We start from the raw sequence: 17559 nt of genomic DNA, 5'->3' as shown, positions 1-17559 counted from the left end.
GTGTTTCCTTATTTTAGAATCACAAAGATAGGATTATGCATTCTTTCATTAAAAAAAAAAACCGTGAACATATTTACAGTATACGCCTTGCCAGTGACACATGAGAGAATTTTTTTTAAATAATCGTTCAATAATCGTAATCGAGGTAACTTGTTCGATTAATCGCGATTATGATTTTAGCCAAAATCATCCAGCCCTACTAACACCGCATGAGCCGGAACATGTCTGCCTTCACGTCTCGGTTTGCAGCTCCTCCTAATGGTTATTGTTACTTCTGCTGTTTTTTGTTTTTGCTCCTGCTGTTGCTCGCAGGCCTTCAGGCTCCTTTTCTCAAATAAAACAATGCTTGTGTTCATGAACACTTTAATCTTTTACGTTTTTCCTCTGAAAACGAACAGTCTGGTATAATAAACACACTCTATTTTTACTTTATTTTAAAGCCTAGTATAACCAACAAACTTTCGAATATACATTAAAAGGGTAATATTAGTATAAAGTCAAGATAACTCTAATTCCTTCGGTTAATTAATTCTGCCTCGGGTTAATGCGTGAACTTTGACACAAATAAAACTTAATTTCAAACAGGCTGAAAGTGTGAGCTGCTTATTAATTTGTTGGAGGCATAACCGAGAACATAATTTAATTTACATTTACCTTTCAGTGCAGTTATTACCAATATTTTACCATTACCATATTACCATTGTCATCATTCACTATAACATTATAGAAATGAAAAAAAAAGAAAAACAAATCTAATTTCCGGGTTGAAAAAGAATGACACTAGCGTTTTTGTTTTTTTAATAGTTTTCTAACATGTTTATGAAAGCTTATAAACTGACCATAATAGTGCTGAACATAATTAAGATATAAAGGTATATACAATCTAGATACTGAAACATTAAAGAACAACAATAATTGAATTTTAAAGGGGTCAGATTACTTATATTGTAGTCAGATAACTAAATACTAATTTTCCTTCAACTGCTTTTTGATCCTATTATTGGTTCAAAGTAGCACTGTGAGCATTCGAGAATTAGAAAATACGTTTTTTTCAAGCTTTTTTTCGAAGGCTTTAGTGTTTATGGGGTGCAGTCTAACATGTTCATGTTTTTTATATTTTGGCATTATTTTTCATATAATTTACCTTAATTCTACACGCTGTGTCCCTTCTCGTAAACCGGTCTGATTTCCTGGTTATAAGCCTCTCCCTCAGAAACACACAACGGGCTCTGATTGGTCAGCTTGGCCCAGTGTGTTGTGATTCGCTAAGCGCCTAGTTCACGCTGTCCGGAGCGTCACGCCCGTTACCATAACAGTAGTTTTTTATTTTTTTTATTGAGAAAACAGTAAAGGGGAATACAGAGACATTTGAATCCGTAAAACAAAAATATCACAATTCTGCCTCTTAGATCACATATCAATTATGTTTCTAATACATTAAGTATCCACTTCAACAGTTTTGATGTCTTTAGAGCTTTTCGATTGTTTTGTATTGAAGTTAGAGAGTCATAAAACATCTTCAGATCAGTGGAAAATAGTCTAACATTTGGTACAGTCGATATACACTTTGCTTTATGTATATGATATTTTCCAAATAGAATGAGAAGTTTAATTATATTATCCATTTCCAATAAACCAGAATTACAATCCATAAACAAGACCATTACATCAGTTATTGTGACAAATGTATAAAATAACTCAAAAAGAAACCAAGAAACTTGGGACCAAAATAAATTAGTATAACTACAACTGAAAAATAAGTGTACAATTGTTTCATTTTCTTCTTTACAGAAACTACATAATGGCGAAAACCCGTCTTTAAATTTACTAATAAAATCATTACAAGGATAGTATCTGTTTATTATTTTAAAGTGAGTTTCTCTGACTTTATTAGGGATTACATGTTTATTTATATCAGACCACAAATTCTTAAAAACAAGAAAGTGGTGGTCCTTTTTCCACTTAACCATTGCTTTAGGCGAAGAACTTTTTTCTTTGATTAAAATTCTTCTGATATATATATATTATTAAATTTTTCATCTCTAATGAAAAGACCCCGTACAGTCAGACTAGGAAGAGAATTTAGAATTACAGGATTATACATCTTTTCGTTTTTTATAAGATAAAGTAGTTCCCTTTCAGTCGATAACGTCAGACGTAGTCAACAGTAGACTGAATTTGGATCTCGCTAGAGAGCCTATCCTCTTCGAGTACTATTGAACGAGCCAATGTAATTGGCGTGCGTGATTCGCATCACACACTCCGCCCCCGCGGCGCGGGTATAAATACAGAAGTGGATGCACGCACTAGTTGCCTTTCGCTTCGGAGCCGATCGTTTGAGGTCTCTGAGAGTGCTGTTGTCTACAGCGAGCGAGTGTGTCGGTGTTCTTCAGGAAGACTCTCCCAGTGCTGGTGTTCTACAGTGCGAGTGCAGCGGTGATCGCGAGCTTTGAGCTCTCAACTGCTGTTTTAACAGCAACAAATTTCTAGGGCTGCAGCTATCGATTCTTTTTGTAATCGATTAATCTAGCACTTAATCGAGTAATCGGATAATTTTTTGTGTTTTTAAACAACCAAAACAAATAATTCATAACGAAAATGATGTGGCTGTAAAATGATCAAGCATTTGGCTTTTATTTCTCAAAAAACAAAACAAAAAAAACTTATTCCAACTCCAACATTTGGCTCCAAAACTAGGCCTATTTATTGCAATTTTTACCCATTAGTATAAGTGCCAACAATGTTCTATGCTCAATTACTTTGGTAGCCAATTAAAATGTCTTGCCCAAAAGTACGAGTGGATTTGGAGAAGCAGGCTGGGGAATTTAATTTTTTGTTGTTGTCTGTAACTATTTGGAAGACGTGACATACAAACAAGGTCTCGCAAAGACTGCAATACAATATTTGATCCTCCATCACGTCGCGGTGTATACAGTGAATGAATGCTGAAATTATTGTTGCGTGGCTATATGAAAGTTTAAGCATATGTGATGCATTGCCGCAATTGATCTGACTGGCGCGTGAGAGAGACGAGGGTGCATGCGTGTGTATGTATGCGTGTGTGTCTGTGTCTGTGTGTGAGTGAAGGGGTTCACACACCGAACGCAAATTTAATTATTTGCGCGAGTAGATTAGCCTACATACAAAGTCAGTGCAAAGACGCGAATAGACGCATCATTCGAACCGGGCGTCGCGAATGACGCGAACGTCTTCCGCGCACGTTGAAAAATTTAAACTCGAGCGAATGTTTAAGAGTCCAACTAGACGCGATACACGCGTATTTGACTCTCTATTCGCGTATTTGACGCTCTATTCGCGCTCTGTGTGAACACACCATTAGGTTAATGTTTCAGTGACGCTTGGTGAGAGCATGGAGTGGATGTTTTCAGTTCAGATTCTGAATCATTGAAGTCGTACTGTTGTGGTATGCCAGGTCTACTTCGCAGTAGACACATTGCACCTTGTTCTCTTCCTTTCTTCCTTTTTAAGTATGTAATGATCCCAAACTTTAGACATTCTCTGCCGTTTATGGACATCTTTACTCTCCGCCATCGCGCCAAATAAATTAAAAATGTATCACGCGCTATAGTATAGATCTGCGTATAGTGAATTAAATTTTACATAAGAATTTAACGAGGCTTCGAGGCAGAGTTTTTGCCTCGAGGAATTTTTGTAATCGAGTAACTCGAGGAATCGTTTCAGCCCTACAAATTTCTAAATGTTTGTGTGTGTTGATGGCTGGTTAGAGGGCGGAAAAGTGAGTGCTTCACTGTTTCAGTTCTCTGTTCAGTGTTGCCGCGGTCATTCCCCTGTGTGCTCCGGCACTGGTGACGGCCCTATTTTCTGAAAGAGCAACACGCGTCTTTGGGTCTTTTTCAAGATGTCATTCCACCCGTGCGTTTCTGGGTGCGGTCGTTCCCTGTCTCTCTCTGATGGTCACAACTGTTGTGTCACGTGTTTGGGCTTACAGCACGCTGAGACAGCTTTTGTGGACAGCTCATGTTTTCACTGTGGGAACATGACTGTCGCAGTGTTGAGGGCGAGACTCGCCTTCGTTCGCGGAGAGCGAGTCCCCATTACCATGCCCCACCCTCGGGTGCTGTGTGGGATGGGTGACCGGAGGATAGTGTTGGATGTCCCGCCCGGTAACCATTCCCTGTGGGCTCCTCAGTCCTCCCTTCAACTGCAACCACTGGAGCCTCCTGTGTTGTCTGCTGGTCCATCTGTAATGGGTGGGCCAGCGGTTTCACTCGGGGCTCCCCTGGAGGACAGGACGCCGATTGCAGAATCGGAGGGTGAGCTGACTTCTAGAGATGATGACTCGGCTGCATTGTCTCCCTCCGGGAGTTCAATGTTGCCCGAGCCGGATCCAGAATTATCAGCTATGCTGAAACGGGCCTCCGAGGCTGCCGGGCTCGGGTGGAACCTCCACCGTGTCCCGTTCAGTCTCGGTTGGAATCTGGAGTTTGGTATCTTGGGGCGGGCCGCGCTGATTCTCAGCTCGCCGCCCCAATGCGTTTCTTTCCCGAAATGCATGGAGAGCTTATCAGGTGGTGAACCGCTCCTCCAGCCGGTACGAAGGCCAGTTGTAAACTCGTTCTTCGTGCTACTAGGTGGTGGGTCGTGACCATCTTGGCCCAAGATTGGTCTGCAGCTCCGACCTGAAAGACATGTGCTTAAAAACAGATCTCTACCTTCCGCACCGCAGGCCATTCTGTGGGTTGTGTGTAAGGGTGGAGTATCAGTACAGTGTCCTTCCCTTCGAGTGCTCCAGAGCCGTTGGGTCTACAGGTCAACTGGAAGAGAGTAATCTCGCCCACGGGCTTAGTATCTCTTTTTCTGTTTTGGAGATGGACTCGGTCTAACACGTCTCTCCAATGAGAATGTGTTCAGCTGGTGTTTGAAGTGAGAAAGGGTCCCACTGAAAGAACTTTCAGAGGCTCCTGGGGTATATGGTAGTTGCAGCGATTGGGTTCCTCCATATGTGACCGCTTCAGCGCTAGCTTCATGATCGAGTCCCGAGGTGACCGTGGCAGAGCAGCTCACCCTGTGTGACTATAGTTCATCCCGGTCTGCTGCCAAACCCTCTTCAACAGAGGGGCCTTGTGCAAAGGGCGTGTTTTAACGGGGGCCTGGGCGACCCTCGACTACACGGGCATTCGTGCCTCGAGTTGTTAGACATTGCGACCGTTGCGCAAGCTTCCCTTGCATGTCACAACACACCCGTCGCCTCCTCCTTGGAGTCAGAAGCTTCTGAGGACGCTTTGTTCCACTCTTCCTGCTTTACTCAATCGTGCCGCCATCGAGCCTCACGACAGTTATAGCCAGGGCAAGTGGAGACTCCATCTCCTGGGTCCAGCTGGGTCATGACCATTCCGGGGCCGCTCAGTTGCCCCTCCGGTTTCGTCTTCCTGCCAGTGTTTGTACAAACCGAGCGGACTACCCTTGGACAAACACTGGCTCTCAGCTGCCCCAGGGGCCCGCAGAAATGCGTTTAACCCCAGTGAGCCTTCTAAAAGCGACTGCGACTCATGGTCGCCTTACGCCTGCTCAAGTCAGTGAATTCATCACACTTCATGTTGAGCAGCAATGCTCCTGTAGCTCAGTGAGTTCATCACACTCAGGTGTTGAGCAGAAATGCTCCTGTAGCTCAGTGAATTCATCAAACGCAGTGCTGAGCAGAAATGCTCCTGAAGCTCAGTGAGTTTATCACACTCATGTGTTGAGCAGGAATGCTCCTGAAGCTCAGTGAACTTATCACACTCAAGTGCTGAGCAGAAAATGCTCCTGAAGCCCAGTGATTTTCACATGTTGTGTTGAGCAATGCTCCTTTTTGCGCCGACGTCGCTTGCACCTACGTGCCAAGTCAGGAGAGGAACAGGTCTTCATAGTTGCCCCTTATTGGCCCAACTAGTCCTGGTTCCCATCGACAGCCTTCCTGACTTCCCCTGAAAACTCTTTCAGGGACGGGGCATGATGGCACCCGCGTTCTTCCCCCGGAGATTCCGGGCGGGCTTTCATCTGAACGCGGAGGTTCAGGTGGCTATCACAGGGACATGTTATAGTTACCATCAATTCTGCGAGCACCCCCTAGAAATGGGTAGCGTGCTTACGCCTTTTGAAGTGGAACCTAGTCGTTGAGTGCGTCTTCTCTCCAGAGGAGATCCTGAAAGCTTTCGATCAATTCAGTTTTCTCTTTCCTGCAAAATGGGTTGGAGTAGGCTGTTTTCCTTGGTGTTTAAACGAAGCTCATCGTGTTGCAGAAGTGTGCAGAAGCACGTTCTGATCGTCAGGTTCCTGAGGAGCAAGGTCTTGTAAATCCTTGCGTCCCTCTTTATCCTCTTGGGCCTTGTCCCTGGTGCGACTGCACTGCAGAGACCGCCCCTGAGCCACTGCAGGCAGTGAGTTAAAAATTCTGTTATATCAGTTCTCCTGCTCGCGTGGTCTCTACTAGAGGGTAGGGACTTGCTCGCTTTCGGTCAACGTATTGTGCCTGGAGTCTGGGCCGGCTAACTCTCACAAGCTGAGACCCCGGCTCGGATTGTGCCCGAGGTTCCTACCTCTCCCGTAATAGGAGCAGGTGGTGAGCCTGCAAGCGCTGCCCTGGAGGAGGCAGATCCAGCCCTGGCTTCTCTGTCCGTTCGCTTGGACGTGTACAGAGTGCAAGCCATAGACCTCAGACCAGCTCTACAAATATCTGTTGGAACTCAGCAGAGAGGGAAGGCTGTTTCCATGCAAAGTTGCACTTAGTGCTTGCCTTCATTTCGGTAAAAATCCGAGATGCAACATGTCCACTTAGGTGTTGAGCTCCTCTATGATGAGTGTAAAGTGCTCCGCCTGGGAGTTGACGATATGCTTTGCTAAACAGATTGTAGAGTTGGGGGCTGGACGACACCTAGTTGAACCGCTGCTTCCCGTGGGCTCCCTTCTCATGAAGCCAGTTTCACCGTGAGCCCGGTTCAAGTGTCGGCTTGCTGCGCCATTCCCCTCCTATGGACTGGATATGTGCGCCTTTCTACTCCAGTTGAGTTCCCTTAAAATTGAACCCTGTGGAGTTCCTCCACACCCCTCCGACGTCGGACGTGCGGAACGTCTGGTGTTAGGCCTACCACTCGTAAGCAGTGTGGAACCTGTGTTAGGCTGGGATCCATATGTTGCGGTCCCTACGTGACCCCATATGTGTATTCTTCCACGATACGGCTCCCAGCGGCGAGCCCGTGTCTTCCCTCGGCAGAGTCTCTCTGCCGTCACTGTCCGGTGTGTCTCCCCCCGTCTTAGGCTGGAGCCACCCCAGTGACATTCCATATGTTAGACTGCCCGGTTTCCGCCCAGTTCATATGTGTATTCTCCACGTTACCTCCCTCGGGGTTGGATGTGGCTTCCGCAGCGTCCCTTCCTTCCAATGTACGGGGAACGCTTTCCCAGTGGTCCTGTAGGAACAGCAGTGACTTCCCTGGCCTAAGCCCTGTCCTTCCCCGCCTTAAATTTGCGGGGGTATCAGGAGGCTTTGGTTTAGGCACTGGAAGGTGGAAGCGTTAGTGGCGTTTTCAAAGGTTATCCCAATTCAGTCGACCGTCGACTACGTCTGACGTTATCGACTGAAAGGGAACGTCCTGGTTGCGTATGCAACCCACCGTTCCTTGAAGGAGGGAACGGAGGACGTAGTCCCCTTGCCACTACCGCTGGACCACCGCTGACCCCGTGTTACTCTCGGTTCCTCAGCGAAAAGCAACTAGTGCGTGCATCCATTTCCGTATTTATACCCGCGCCGCAGGGGGGGAGTGTGTGATGCGAATCACGCACGCCAATTACATTGGCTCGTTCAATAGTACTCGAAGTAGGGGTGGGAATCTCTAGGCACCTCACGATTCGATTCGATTACGATTCAGAGGCCTGCGATTCGATTCAAAAGCGATTATCGATTATCTGAATCTTTTGTGTGTGTGTGTGTGTGTGTGTGTGAATATAAATACTTTGCTTTAAAAGTACAAAGTAATGACCCATAAAGAATTAACGTACAATATATTTTATTAACATTGCAAAGAACCAACAGGAAAATAAATGTGTGCCTGAACTAGCAGCATACTTGTAGTAAATTAATAATATAACAACAACAGGTGTTCTGACGATTCATGCTACCCATCGAGATGTGCTACTTACTGGTGCATTTGCAGACTCATTTTTCTTCTGCTTACCACGCCCATAAATCTATGCATCCTTGCTGTGGATACTTGTAGGAAACTTTGACAGGTCAAAGATGAATATTTGATGATAATTTTTACTTTTCACACCGTTTTAAAAATAAAAACAGTACATTATACTGTACTCTTAACTTCGAATTTTATTATAATTTTATTTCATATAATAATATCATTTTTACTTGTTATATCAAATGTGATAATTGCTAGTTCATTTAAAATATCCAAATATGCTCCCCATACACTTACCCTGATTAAAATGAAATAACGATGTTATAATATTGTGAGATTTACACCATTATGGAAACAATAGAGAATGAATCAACATTATCTATGATCGATTTGCGTTTGGGTAGCATTTTTCGACAAGGCAGCAGAAATCGTCTGAACACCGGTACAGCCCAGAGCCATAGAGAGAAACGGCTCTGGTAAAGCCGAGTGTTTTTCCTCCTCTGGGTGGAAACGTGTCATATGGCTTCTCATATTTGTCGTGTTGCCGAAATATTTTAGTTTTATTCTACAAAGCTTACAAATAATGTGGCTCTTGTCCAGCTCCTTTCCCCCTTCAACTTCATAGAAGCCAAAATATTTCCACACGTCAGCTTTTAACAAGGAGGGTGTTTGGATTTCGCGCTCAGCCATCGCGTCTCCACAGTGCGCACGCCACAGACAGACGGTCCGGGCACTGCACTTCCGCGCTTCAGAGTTCCGTCTTTTGCGTTCCGTCAATATTACGTCATTATAAATAGGCTACATATCTAAAAAAAAAGAATTTTTTTTTTTTGAAAATCGATTTTTGACATTTGTGAATCGATTCAGAATCGTCCACGTCCGCATCGCGATGCATCTAAGAATCGATTTTTTCCCCCACCCCTAACTCGAAGAGGATAGGCTCTCTAGCGAGATCCCAATTCAGTCGACCGTCGACTGCGTCCTCCGTTCCCTCCTTCGGGGAACGGTGGGTTGCATACGCAACCAGGACGTTTCGGGGAGATACAACGAATGAGTTTAAAGTATTCTTTAGAAGATACATTTGTCTCAATATAATTAACAAATTCATTATAATTAAGTAGGTCACCTGATTGATTTATCAATTCTGTAACAAAAAATAAACCTTTGTTAAACTAATCATTCCAAAAAATGGTTTTGTTTTTGAATAATACATATTGGTTATTCCAAATAACACAGGAATGGGGAGAGATATTGTGTTTGTAAACTAATTTCCACACATTCAAAGCTTGTTTGTGAAAGTTAGACAACTTAATTGGGAGTTTAGTGCATTTAAAATCACAAGCAAGTAGAAAATTAAGACCACCACATTCTTTGAAGTTTAAATTGGGAATGAAAAACCATGGAAGGTTATTTTCAGAAGGAGAATGTTTGATCCAATTAATTTTAAATATATTATTGATAGTGTCAAAGTCTAAAGCATTTAGTCCTCCTTCTGATACAATTCTTATTATGGTTTTCCTTTTAATATATTCTGTTTTACCTCTCCAAATAAATTTAAATAAGATTGTATCAACTGCGGCACACATTTTACAATCTACATAAAGAGATAACACTGGATATACAATTCTGGAGATCCCTTCAGCCTTTGAAATCAACACACGACCTTGAATAGATACATACAAACTGTTCGGTTTCCTGCACGCACTGAATCACTGAAGCGCTTTCAATTCACACTCGACTCCGAGTCGTAACAGGAAGATTCGTATGCTGTCTGTGAATGAATGATTCCACAGGACGATACATTCGATTTCATTTCATTCAGGTAATACATTTTACAACCAAACAGATTATTACGCCACGATAGCACAATCCATCTGCTGTCAAGACGCTGATCTTGACCATGTATTGCAACCATGGTGTTGACAAGAGACAGGAATATGATGGCAGACATCGCGAACAATGTTTCCATGTGCAGTTTGTTAACGTTAGACGTCGTCTTTTTGTCTGGTACTAATAAAGTTCACTAGCTAAACACTAAGTTAGCGTTAGCTAGTTCATGCTTACAGCTGTTAGCTAACAATGACTGTACCTAACGTTAGTTGTTCGCTGGTTCGACCAGCTTACATGCATCTTTCACTGTATTTTACTGAACTCAGCACAGAGCAAACCGACCCCGTGACGTCACCGGTTATAATACTGCACAATGGCGGCGCCCTTGCTGCGAAAGATATAACGGTGTTTCTTTTATATGTTAACATTTGTCATGTTTCTTATATAATTTTTGATTATAGTGGAAATCCATCTTGTAAATCATGTAAACTTGACTGACTGCTTCATTTCCCCTTTGAACTCAATATTACAATCCTCGAAGGGATTATTTGATCTGCTCGCTCTCTCTCTCTCTCTCTCTCTCTCTCTCTCTCTCTCTCTCTCTCTCTCTCTCTCTCTCACACACACACACACACTCCCTCTCTCTTCAAATGTAGCCAAATATCTGTCGTCAACAGAAGTATAAGCACATTACGAGACTGACCACCATGGTTTAACCACAGTAAAGAAAATGTTTGTAAACACAGAACCATGTTTAACGTAACGTTAACTGTAGCCATGATATAATTATTTTATGCCGTGTTTCAGACTTATCCCTTGATAAAACATGAACAAATACATACAGTGAAATTTGTATTATCTTACATGCATTTGACAGTAATATATTATTATGTCACAGCCACAAATCTAACACAAAACTGAAAACGGTATTTTAGGTTTGGAATATATCTGTAAAACAGTGCAACAAAATAATAATTTTGAATAATAATAATAATTTAATAATATAAAAATTAATCTCTTTAAAACTTAATGTCCAGAAACAATTTTGTTAGATAAAAGGCATTACAGTTTTAAATACGAAAGTGCAACAGCAACTTATACTCAATCTAAGTAGTCCTTTAAAAACACTAAGTGCAGCCACAGTGTAGTGAAATGTTTTCATACAACACAAAGTTTATTTCAACTGACAGTCATATTGGACTGGTACAACATGTATAAATAAATAATAACCTTGTCTACAGAACAGGACATGATTTACTGATTGTACATTATAAAAAAATAAAATAAAGAGCATGTCTATAGAACCGGACATGTTGTACTGGTTGTATACTACAGTATAAAAAACAATAAATAAAGAGCAAGCTTACAGAACAGGACATGTTAGAAAAAATTAAAATAAATCTAAAAAACAAGTAAGGGACCGGTCTGTATTTTCGGAAAGGACCACCGGAGGAAAATAGGGGAGGGTCATGTCTTTTTATTCTTTGTTGAGGGGAGGGTCGTACAACTTTTTTTAGTCCAGGGGGAGGGTCACCCAACTTTTGTATTCATGAAAACAGCAAAATTTCAAAGTGGCTTATTTGGTGCATATTTTTTCCATGTAGCTCCATGTAGCTCTCTCGGTCTCGGCCCCCCATCGCTATCAGAGATCGGTCTGACCCAACAAAAATCCAGTTTGGCGCTGTTCGACAGTGCACTTCAGTACGCGCTCAGAAAAACATGAGAAACAATGTTTTATACTCTCTAACAGTTTCAGTGAGCAAAATTAAACAGTACGTGGGTTTGGGTAACTGCACGGATAACAAAAAAAAGTATAACATCTAACAAAGATACACATACCTGCAGAAGACAATATCACATTAATTGGCTTCTGGTTACTGTTTCCTTCTATCTGCACCTCTGCTCCTATTCATTGAATAACAGAATTTACACTCTCAACATGGACTGCAGAGCCTCCGTTATTTACATTGCACAGAAACAGCGCGAAAATGGCGCGAAAATAAAAAGAGTTAAACAAAGCATTGTTAAAACTTATATTTAACCATAAAAACGGCACAAAACAGCTAGTTAATATCATATTAACTTTGTGTTGTGACCCTTCAATATTTATTGGCTCAATTTCAAAAGCAAACAATAAAATAGCGCAGCAGCATTTCACACGCAAACTACCTCAGCAACACAAAACACTGTTGTGAGTAGTAGACGGAAACTACGGCAACTTAGGAGGTACAATAGAGGCGCAGTGCAGCAACGACATCTCCGAAGGAAACGATAGCAATATAAATAAATTAATCTTATTAGGATAAAATTCACAAATGCCCGACAAATCATTAAATGATAATTAAAATATGGTTAAAACTGAATTAAACATAAATTGGATATTTGAATTAATAAAGTATATTTTTAACTCCGTTACACATGAATATATCCACACAAAACAAATGACCCTCAATACATCTACAATAAAAACAATAGATTTTACCGAGCTAATCATTATAAATATTGATTTAATAATTACAAAATATTTCTTTCTGCCATAATTATTAATAACCGACATTTTACAGAAATAGCGTTTGCAGAATAACATTAAAGAGTTGAAATATTGGTAATTCTAGCCGCATGCTCATAGATTTGATTAGAATACATCACATCCGGTCGGCCGGTCGCCTACGGACGCAGAACTTCAGATATTTCAACGGATCCAAAGCTCAAACCGGATACGAATTTTCCGCATACGCATATGATCGGAACTCCCCGCAGCTCCCGTGCGACTCTCCATTTTAAATGAATGACTTCCGGTCCAACGGGTGTCGTTTGTCGTGTGCCGTGGAAAGGCGGCTTAAGGGTTGTTGATGTCACTAACCCGGGAGGAATGTCGTGTAGTTCCTACCAGCCGTTTGTTGTAGTCCTTTTATTTAAAAGCAAATATCTTCCTTTGCTTTGAACTTATAGCGGTGTAACTTTTCAGATGTTGTTTATGCTCACACAGCAACATTTCACACTAACTAAAATTAGAAAAGTGAAATCATAATCAACACCCCTTTAATTAATAGTAATATCTTCATAATCATCTTGGATAAGTTTCTTACATTTACATTTTGCAGATGAACCCAGGCAATAAGCAAACGTGGACGTTTCATGTGTCTTAAAGATATAAAGTGAATAAAATGGTCTTCATCAATTTGGTTTTATTTGTTATTGTATAAACTTATATAATACCATATACACCAGCTCATCGGTTCTCCGTATCGAACGTGTCCGAGAGAAACAGTTCTCGGTAGGTTCTGTACTGGTGATTTGAGAAACTCTGTTGCAGTAGGCCTGTGTGTGCTGAGCTTAGAACTGCTGAAACCTTGGCTACTGTACCGTCGACAACTACAAAGTCGATGCATGTCTCCAGTATGTTTAATACATTATGTTTTGATAACACATTATAAACTTTTACTAAGCCCCCTTAAAACCTTGGCAAGAGTTTACGTCAATGATTTATATAGACTTAAATTAATTTAGCTGTTCCTCAAAATAATGTTTTAGTATAATAATAAATGTTTAGTTTTACAATCCATTCATTGTGTTTCCAAACTTTAAAATACTACAGTGATAAGACAGTAATTATGTGATAAACATGTTTTATTTTGTTATACTTATTGATGTTCAACAATTAAGAAACATGCATTTCGTCCCTCTGTAAAAATTGCACGAATGCTCAGCTCAATGGTTCTCAGTATGTCGAACGTGTCCGAAAGAAACAGTTCTCGGTTCTTTAGTGGTGATTGCTGTACCTGTACGTTCGGTAATATGCGCATGCTCAGTATCAGCTGCTCGTGCTCAGCACTTCTCTCACACAACATGTCTCAGTTCAGTGAGCTGTTGGAGTTACTGGAGTAACATAGGCCTATACTCCGGGATATTGTTTATTTCGAGTAGGAGGGACTGTGTCAGGCATGTCCAAAAGTGAGTAGCTTTAGTAGCTTGTGGATCAGCGCTGATGCAAGATGCGAACTGTTTTGAACGATTCAGTCCGATTCGTTCATGAACCGGCCATCACTACTTTGCAGCCTTGGCTAAATGTAATATACATGAGACTAGATAATGATCTGAGATGTCATCGCTCTGCTGCAGAATTTCAAGGGTATCAACATCTATTCCATGTGATAGTATTAGATCTAGAGTATGTTTACGACAATGAGTAGGTCCTGACACGTGTTCAGGTTCACAAACTCTAATTGAGTTTACAATGTCTTTAAATGCCAGTCCCAATGCATCTCTTTCATTATCCACATGTATATTAAAATCAACAACAATTAGGACTTTATCTGCAGCCAGTACTAACTGATAGAAAGGCAGCAAATTATTTGATAAAATGTTTAATACAATGTAGTTATCATAAAATCAAACCATGTTTCAGTTCATAGTTGTATTGCTGTAGTGGTGAAGGTGAGTGTCATTATTATTTGTCTTTGTATTATTTGTTTTATCCATGACATATTAAGAGAAATAACAGTATCATCTTTCAATAGAGCAGTTTTATCTGCTTTTTTCATCCTGACTCAATAATGTGTTTCTAACAGCAAACACTCAGAATAAAGTGAGATGATCTGCTGATGATCCTGAATGTCTTGTTGAATGAGTGTTGATAGTCTGAGGATCATCAATATTAACAGATCTGCTGAAAACACTCTTTATTTCATGACAATCGTTCCTGTTTTCACCTCACTGATTATGCTGATGTCTTCAGATCTCCTAAATTAACAATTGAAGCTCATTTCATTGGTGTGAAATGTGAATATACTGAGGCTAATTGTTGGTTTCTATATAGAGATATACATAAATGCTTAGATGTGTCATTTAGTATTAAAACAAACTCAGTAACTGATAACTTTGATTTTTGCAGCTCCTCCCACAGCAATCACATCATCAGTGAAGCTCCTCCCACTGTAATTCATCATCAGTGAAGCTCCTCCCACTGTAATTCATCATCAGTGAAGCTCCTCCCACTGTAATCCTCCAATAAATTCTGGAATATTCCCATCAGCTACAAGTGAAGACGAGCATCAAAGCATCAGGAAGAGCTGAAATCTATAAAGACTGAGTTTATTAAAGAGGACAGTGAGAACATGAGTGATCCAGAACCCTGCAGAATGAAACACACTGAAGAACAAAGAGGTTGGTGTTTATTCTTCATTCATTCATGAAGCTGAAGAACATTCATGTTAGAAAGATTCAAGAACTTCATCACTTTTACAAAAACAATATGAAATGGTACAAAATGTTCTTGTTTACAAAAAAAGGTCAGTAAAGGGAGGTTTGATAAATTGTTGAATTGATTGTCAACATCGGGTCCAACTAAATATTTTAGACGTTTTATTTTACATTTATAACTGGCTCACATTTTTTTGCAGCCATGTTACCAAACATTTAGACATTTCTCAATATAGTTTGCTGGGTATTGGCACAAATTTTGATTAGATTTCTATTCACAAGCTTTCGATTCGATATTGATTGTTTTGGGTATACTGTATCAGATAAAGTACATGGCAAATGTTCTCAAGGACTGAAAATCTTTCAAATAATGCTGTAAACTATACATGGGAGTCAGTTGGTACTACATAACTTAAATATTGTAATAATAAACTATTATAAAAACTACCTCACTTACTATTAATGTCAAACTGCTCTGAGAAAGGCAAGTTAAGATCCAAACGCAGCTTTTATTATAATATAAAGGGGTGATCGAGAATCGTGGTCAAACAGATAAGCAATAGGTCAAAGTCCCGGTAGGCAGTCCAAACAAACAAAACATACAAGGCAGGGAACAAGGCAAACGGGAAATCCAAAGACAGGCAGGGAAAAAAGGCAAAATACAGAAACCAGGTAAACGTTCAGAGATGCAGTGGGACACAAAACAAAACTTTGCAATGAGTGAATGAACATGGAATAAATAGAAAGGGACTAACAGGGTGATGAGAAACAGGTGAATGCAATCAGAGACAAACCAGGTGATAAGTCCGGGCAGTGCCTGAGAGGGAGTGAAAGTCTGGTGTGGAGTGCCCTCTGGTGGCTCACAAGGGCCCTCCAGCTGGTGACCTTACATAGCCCCCCCTCTAAGGAGTGGCTTCCAGATGCTCAAAAATAGTCCAGGAGGGAGGTGGAGCGGAGGAGGTCTAGGGGGAGGGATGGTGGGCCAGACCCGTGCAGGGGGACAGGACACGGGAAGTGGCGTGGACGGGCCTGGGTCATGGCATGGTGTTGAAGACCCCTCGGGCGGCCACGGCGGTGAGGACCCCTCGGCCGGCCACGGCGGTGAGGACCCCTCGGCCGGGCACGGCGGTGAAGACCCTTCGGGTGGCCATGGCGAGTACCTACTGCCCCCAACCCAAAACATTTTCTTGTTTACGTGGCGTGAAGAGTCTCTGGCTGAGCAGACCTGACGTGAACAGTCTCTGGCTGGGCAAACCTGATGTGAACAGTCTCTGGCTGGGCAGACGTGACGTGAACAGTCTCTGGCTGGGCAGACGTGACTTGAACAGTCTCTGACGTGAACAGTCTCTGGCTGGGCAGACGTGACGTGAACAGTCTCTGGCTGGGCAGACGTGACGTGAACAGTCTCTGGCTGGGCAGACGTGACGTGAACAGTCTCTGGCTGGGCAGACGTGACGTGAACAGTATCTGGCTGGGCAGACGTGACGTGAACAGTCTCTGGCTGGGCAGACGTGACGTGAACAGTCTCTGGCTGGGCAGACGTGACGTGAACAGTCTCTGGCTGGGCAGACGTGACGTGAACAGTCTCTGGCTGGGCAGACGTGACGTGAACAGTCTCTGGCTGGGCAGACGTGACGTGAACAGTCTCTGGCTGGGCAGACGTGACGTGAACAGTCTCTGGCTGGGCAGACGTGACGTGAACAGTCTCTGGCTGGGCAGACGTGACGTGAACAGTCTCTGGCTGGGCAGACGTGACGTGAACAGTCTCTGGCTGGGCAGACGTGACGTGAACAGTCTCTGGCTGGGCAGACGTGACGTGAACAGTCTCTGGCTGGGCAGACGTGACGTGAACAGTCTCTGGCTGGGCAGACGTGACGTGAACAGTCTCTGGCTGGGCAGACGTGACGTGAACAGTCTCTGGCTGGGCAGACGTGACGTGAACAGTCTCTGGCTGGGCAGACGTGACCAGTCTCTGGCTGGGCAGACGTGAACAGTCTCTGGCTGGGGAGACGTGACGTGAACAGTCTCTGGCTGGACGTGGCTGACGTGAACAGTCTCTGGCTGGACGTGGCTGACGTGAAGCTCTGGCTGGACGTGGCTGACGTGAAACTCAGGCTGAGGGGATACTGTGGGTTCACGGAGTTCCTCCTCTACCACACCCACTGTATACACAGAACCGCTTAACAGAAGGGCCAGTTCAATATAGCTCTCTAATGTCCCGTGAGGCTCATGCAAGGGCATGAATGAACTGAGCGTTTCTGATAGCGCCCCTCGGAAGAAGAACATCAGGCATTCTTCGCTCATAGAGGTGAAAGGTACCAGCTTGACAAAATCTTCTACGTACTCCTCAATCAAACGATTCCCCTGACGGTGACAC

General features: G+C 42.5%; 1 protein-coding gene across 4 annotated transcripts in view; it reads left to right on the top strand.

Moving 5' to 3' along the window:
• The window catches only part of LOC143714414 (uncharacterized), a 1189624-nt gene that overhangs the window by 434775 nt on the left and 737290 nt on the right, over positions 1–17559 (top strand). The window contains exon 3 of one of the 4 annotated variants that reach the window (XM_077205567.1): positions 14875–15146. The exons of the other annotated variants lie outside the window; for them this stretch is intronic. Within the exon in view, the coding sequence (XP_077061682.1) occupies positions 15098–15146 (49 nt within the window). The 5' untranslated portion in view covers positions 14875–15097. The remainder of the gene's footprint in view (positions 1–14874; positions 15147–17559) is intronic. 4 annotated transcript variants of the gene reach the window in all.

This window comes from Siphateles boraxobius, unplaced genomic scaffold, assembly GCF_051911475.1.
Source record: "Siphateles boraxobius isolate OS27281-9 unplaced genomic scaffold, OSU_SipBor_1 54, whole genome shotgun sequence".
In the NCBI taxonomy this organism is placed as follows: domain Eukaryota; kingdom Metazoa; phylum Chordata; class Actinopteri; order Cypriniformes; family Leuciscidae; genus Siphateles; species Siphateles boraxobius.
The sequence above is the reverse complement of the archived record's forward strand: the minus strand, read 5'-3'. Positions and strand labels throughout refer to the sequence as shown.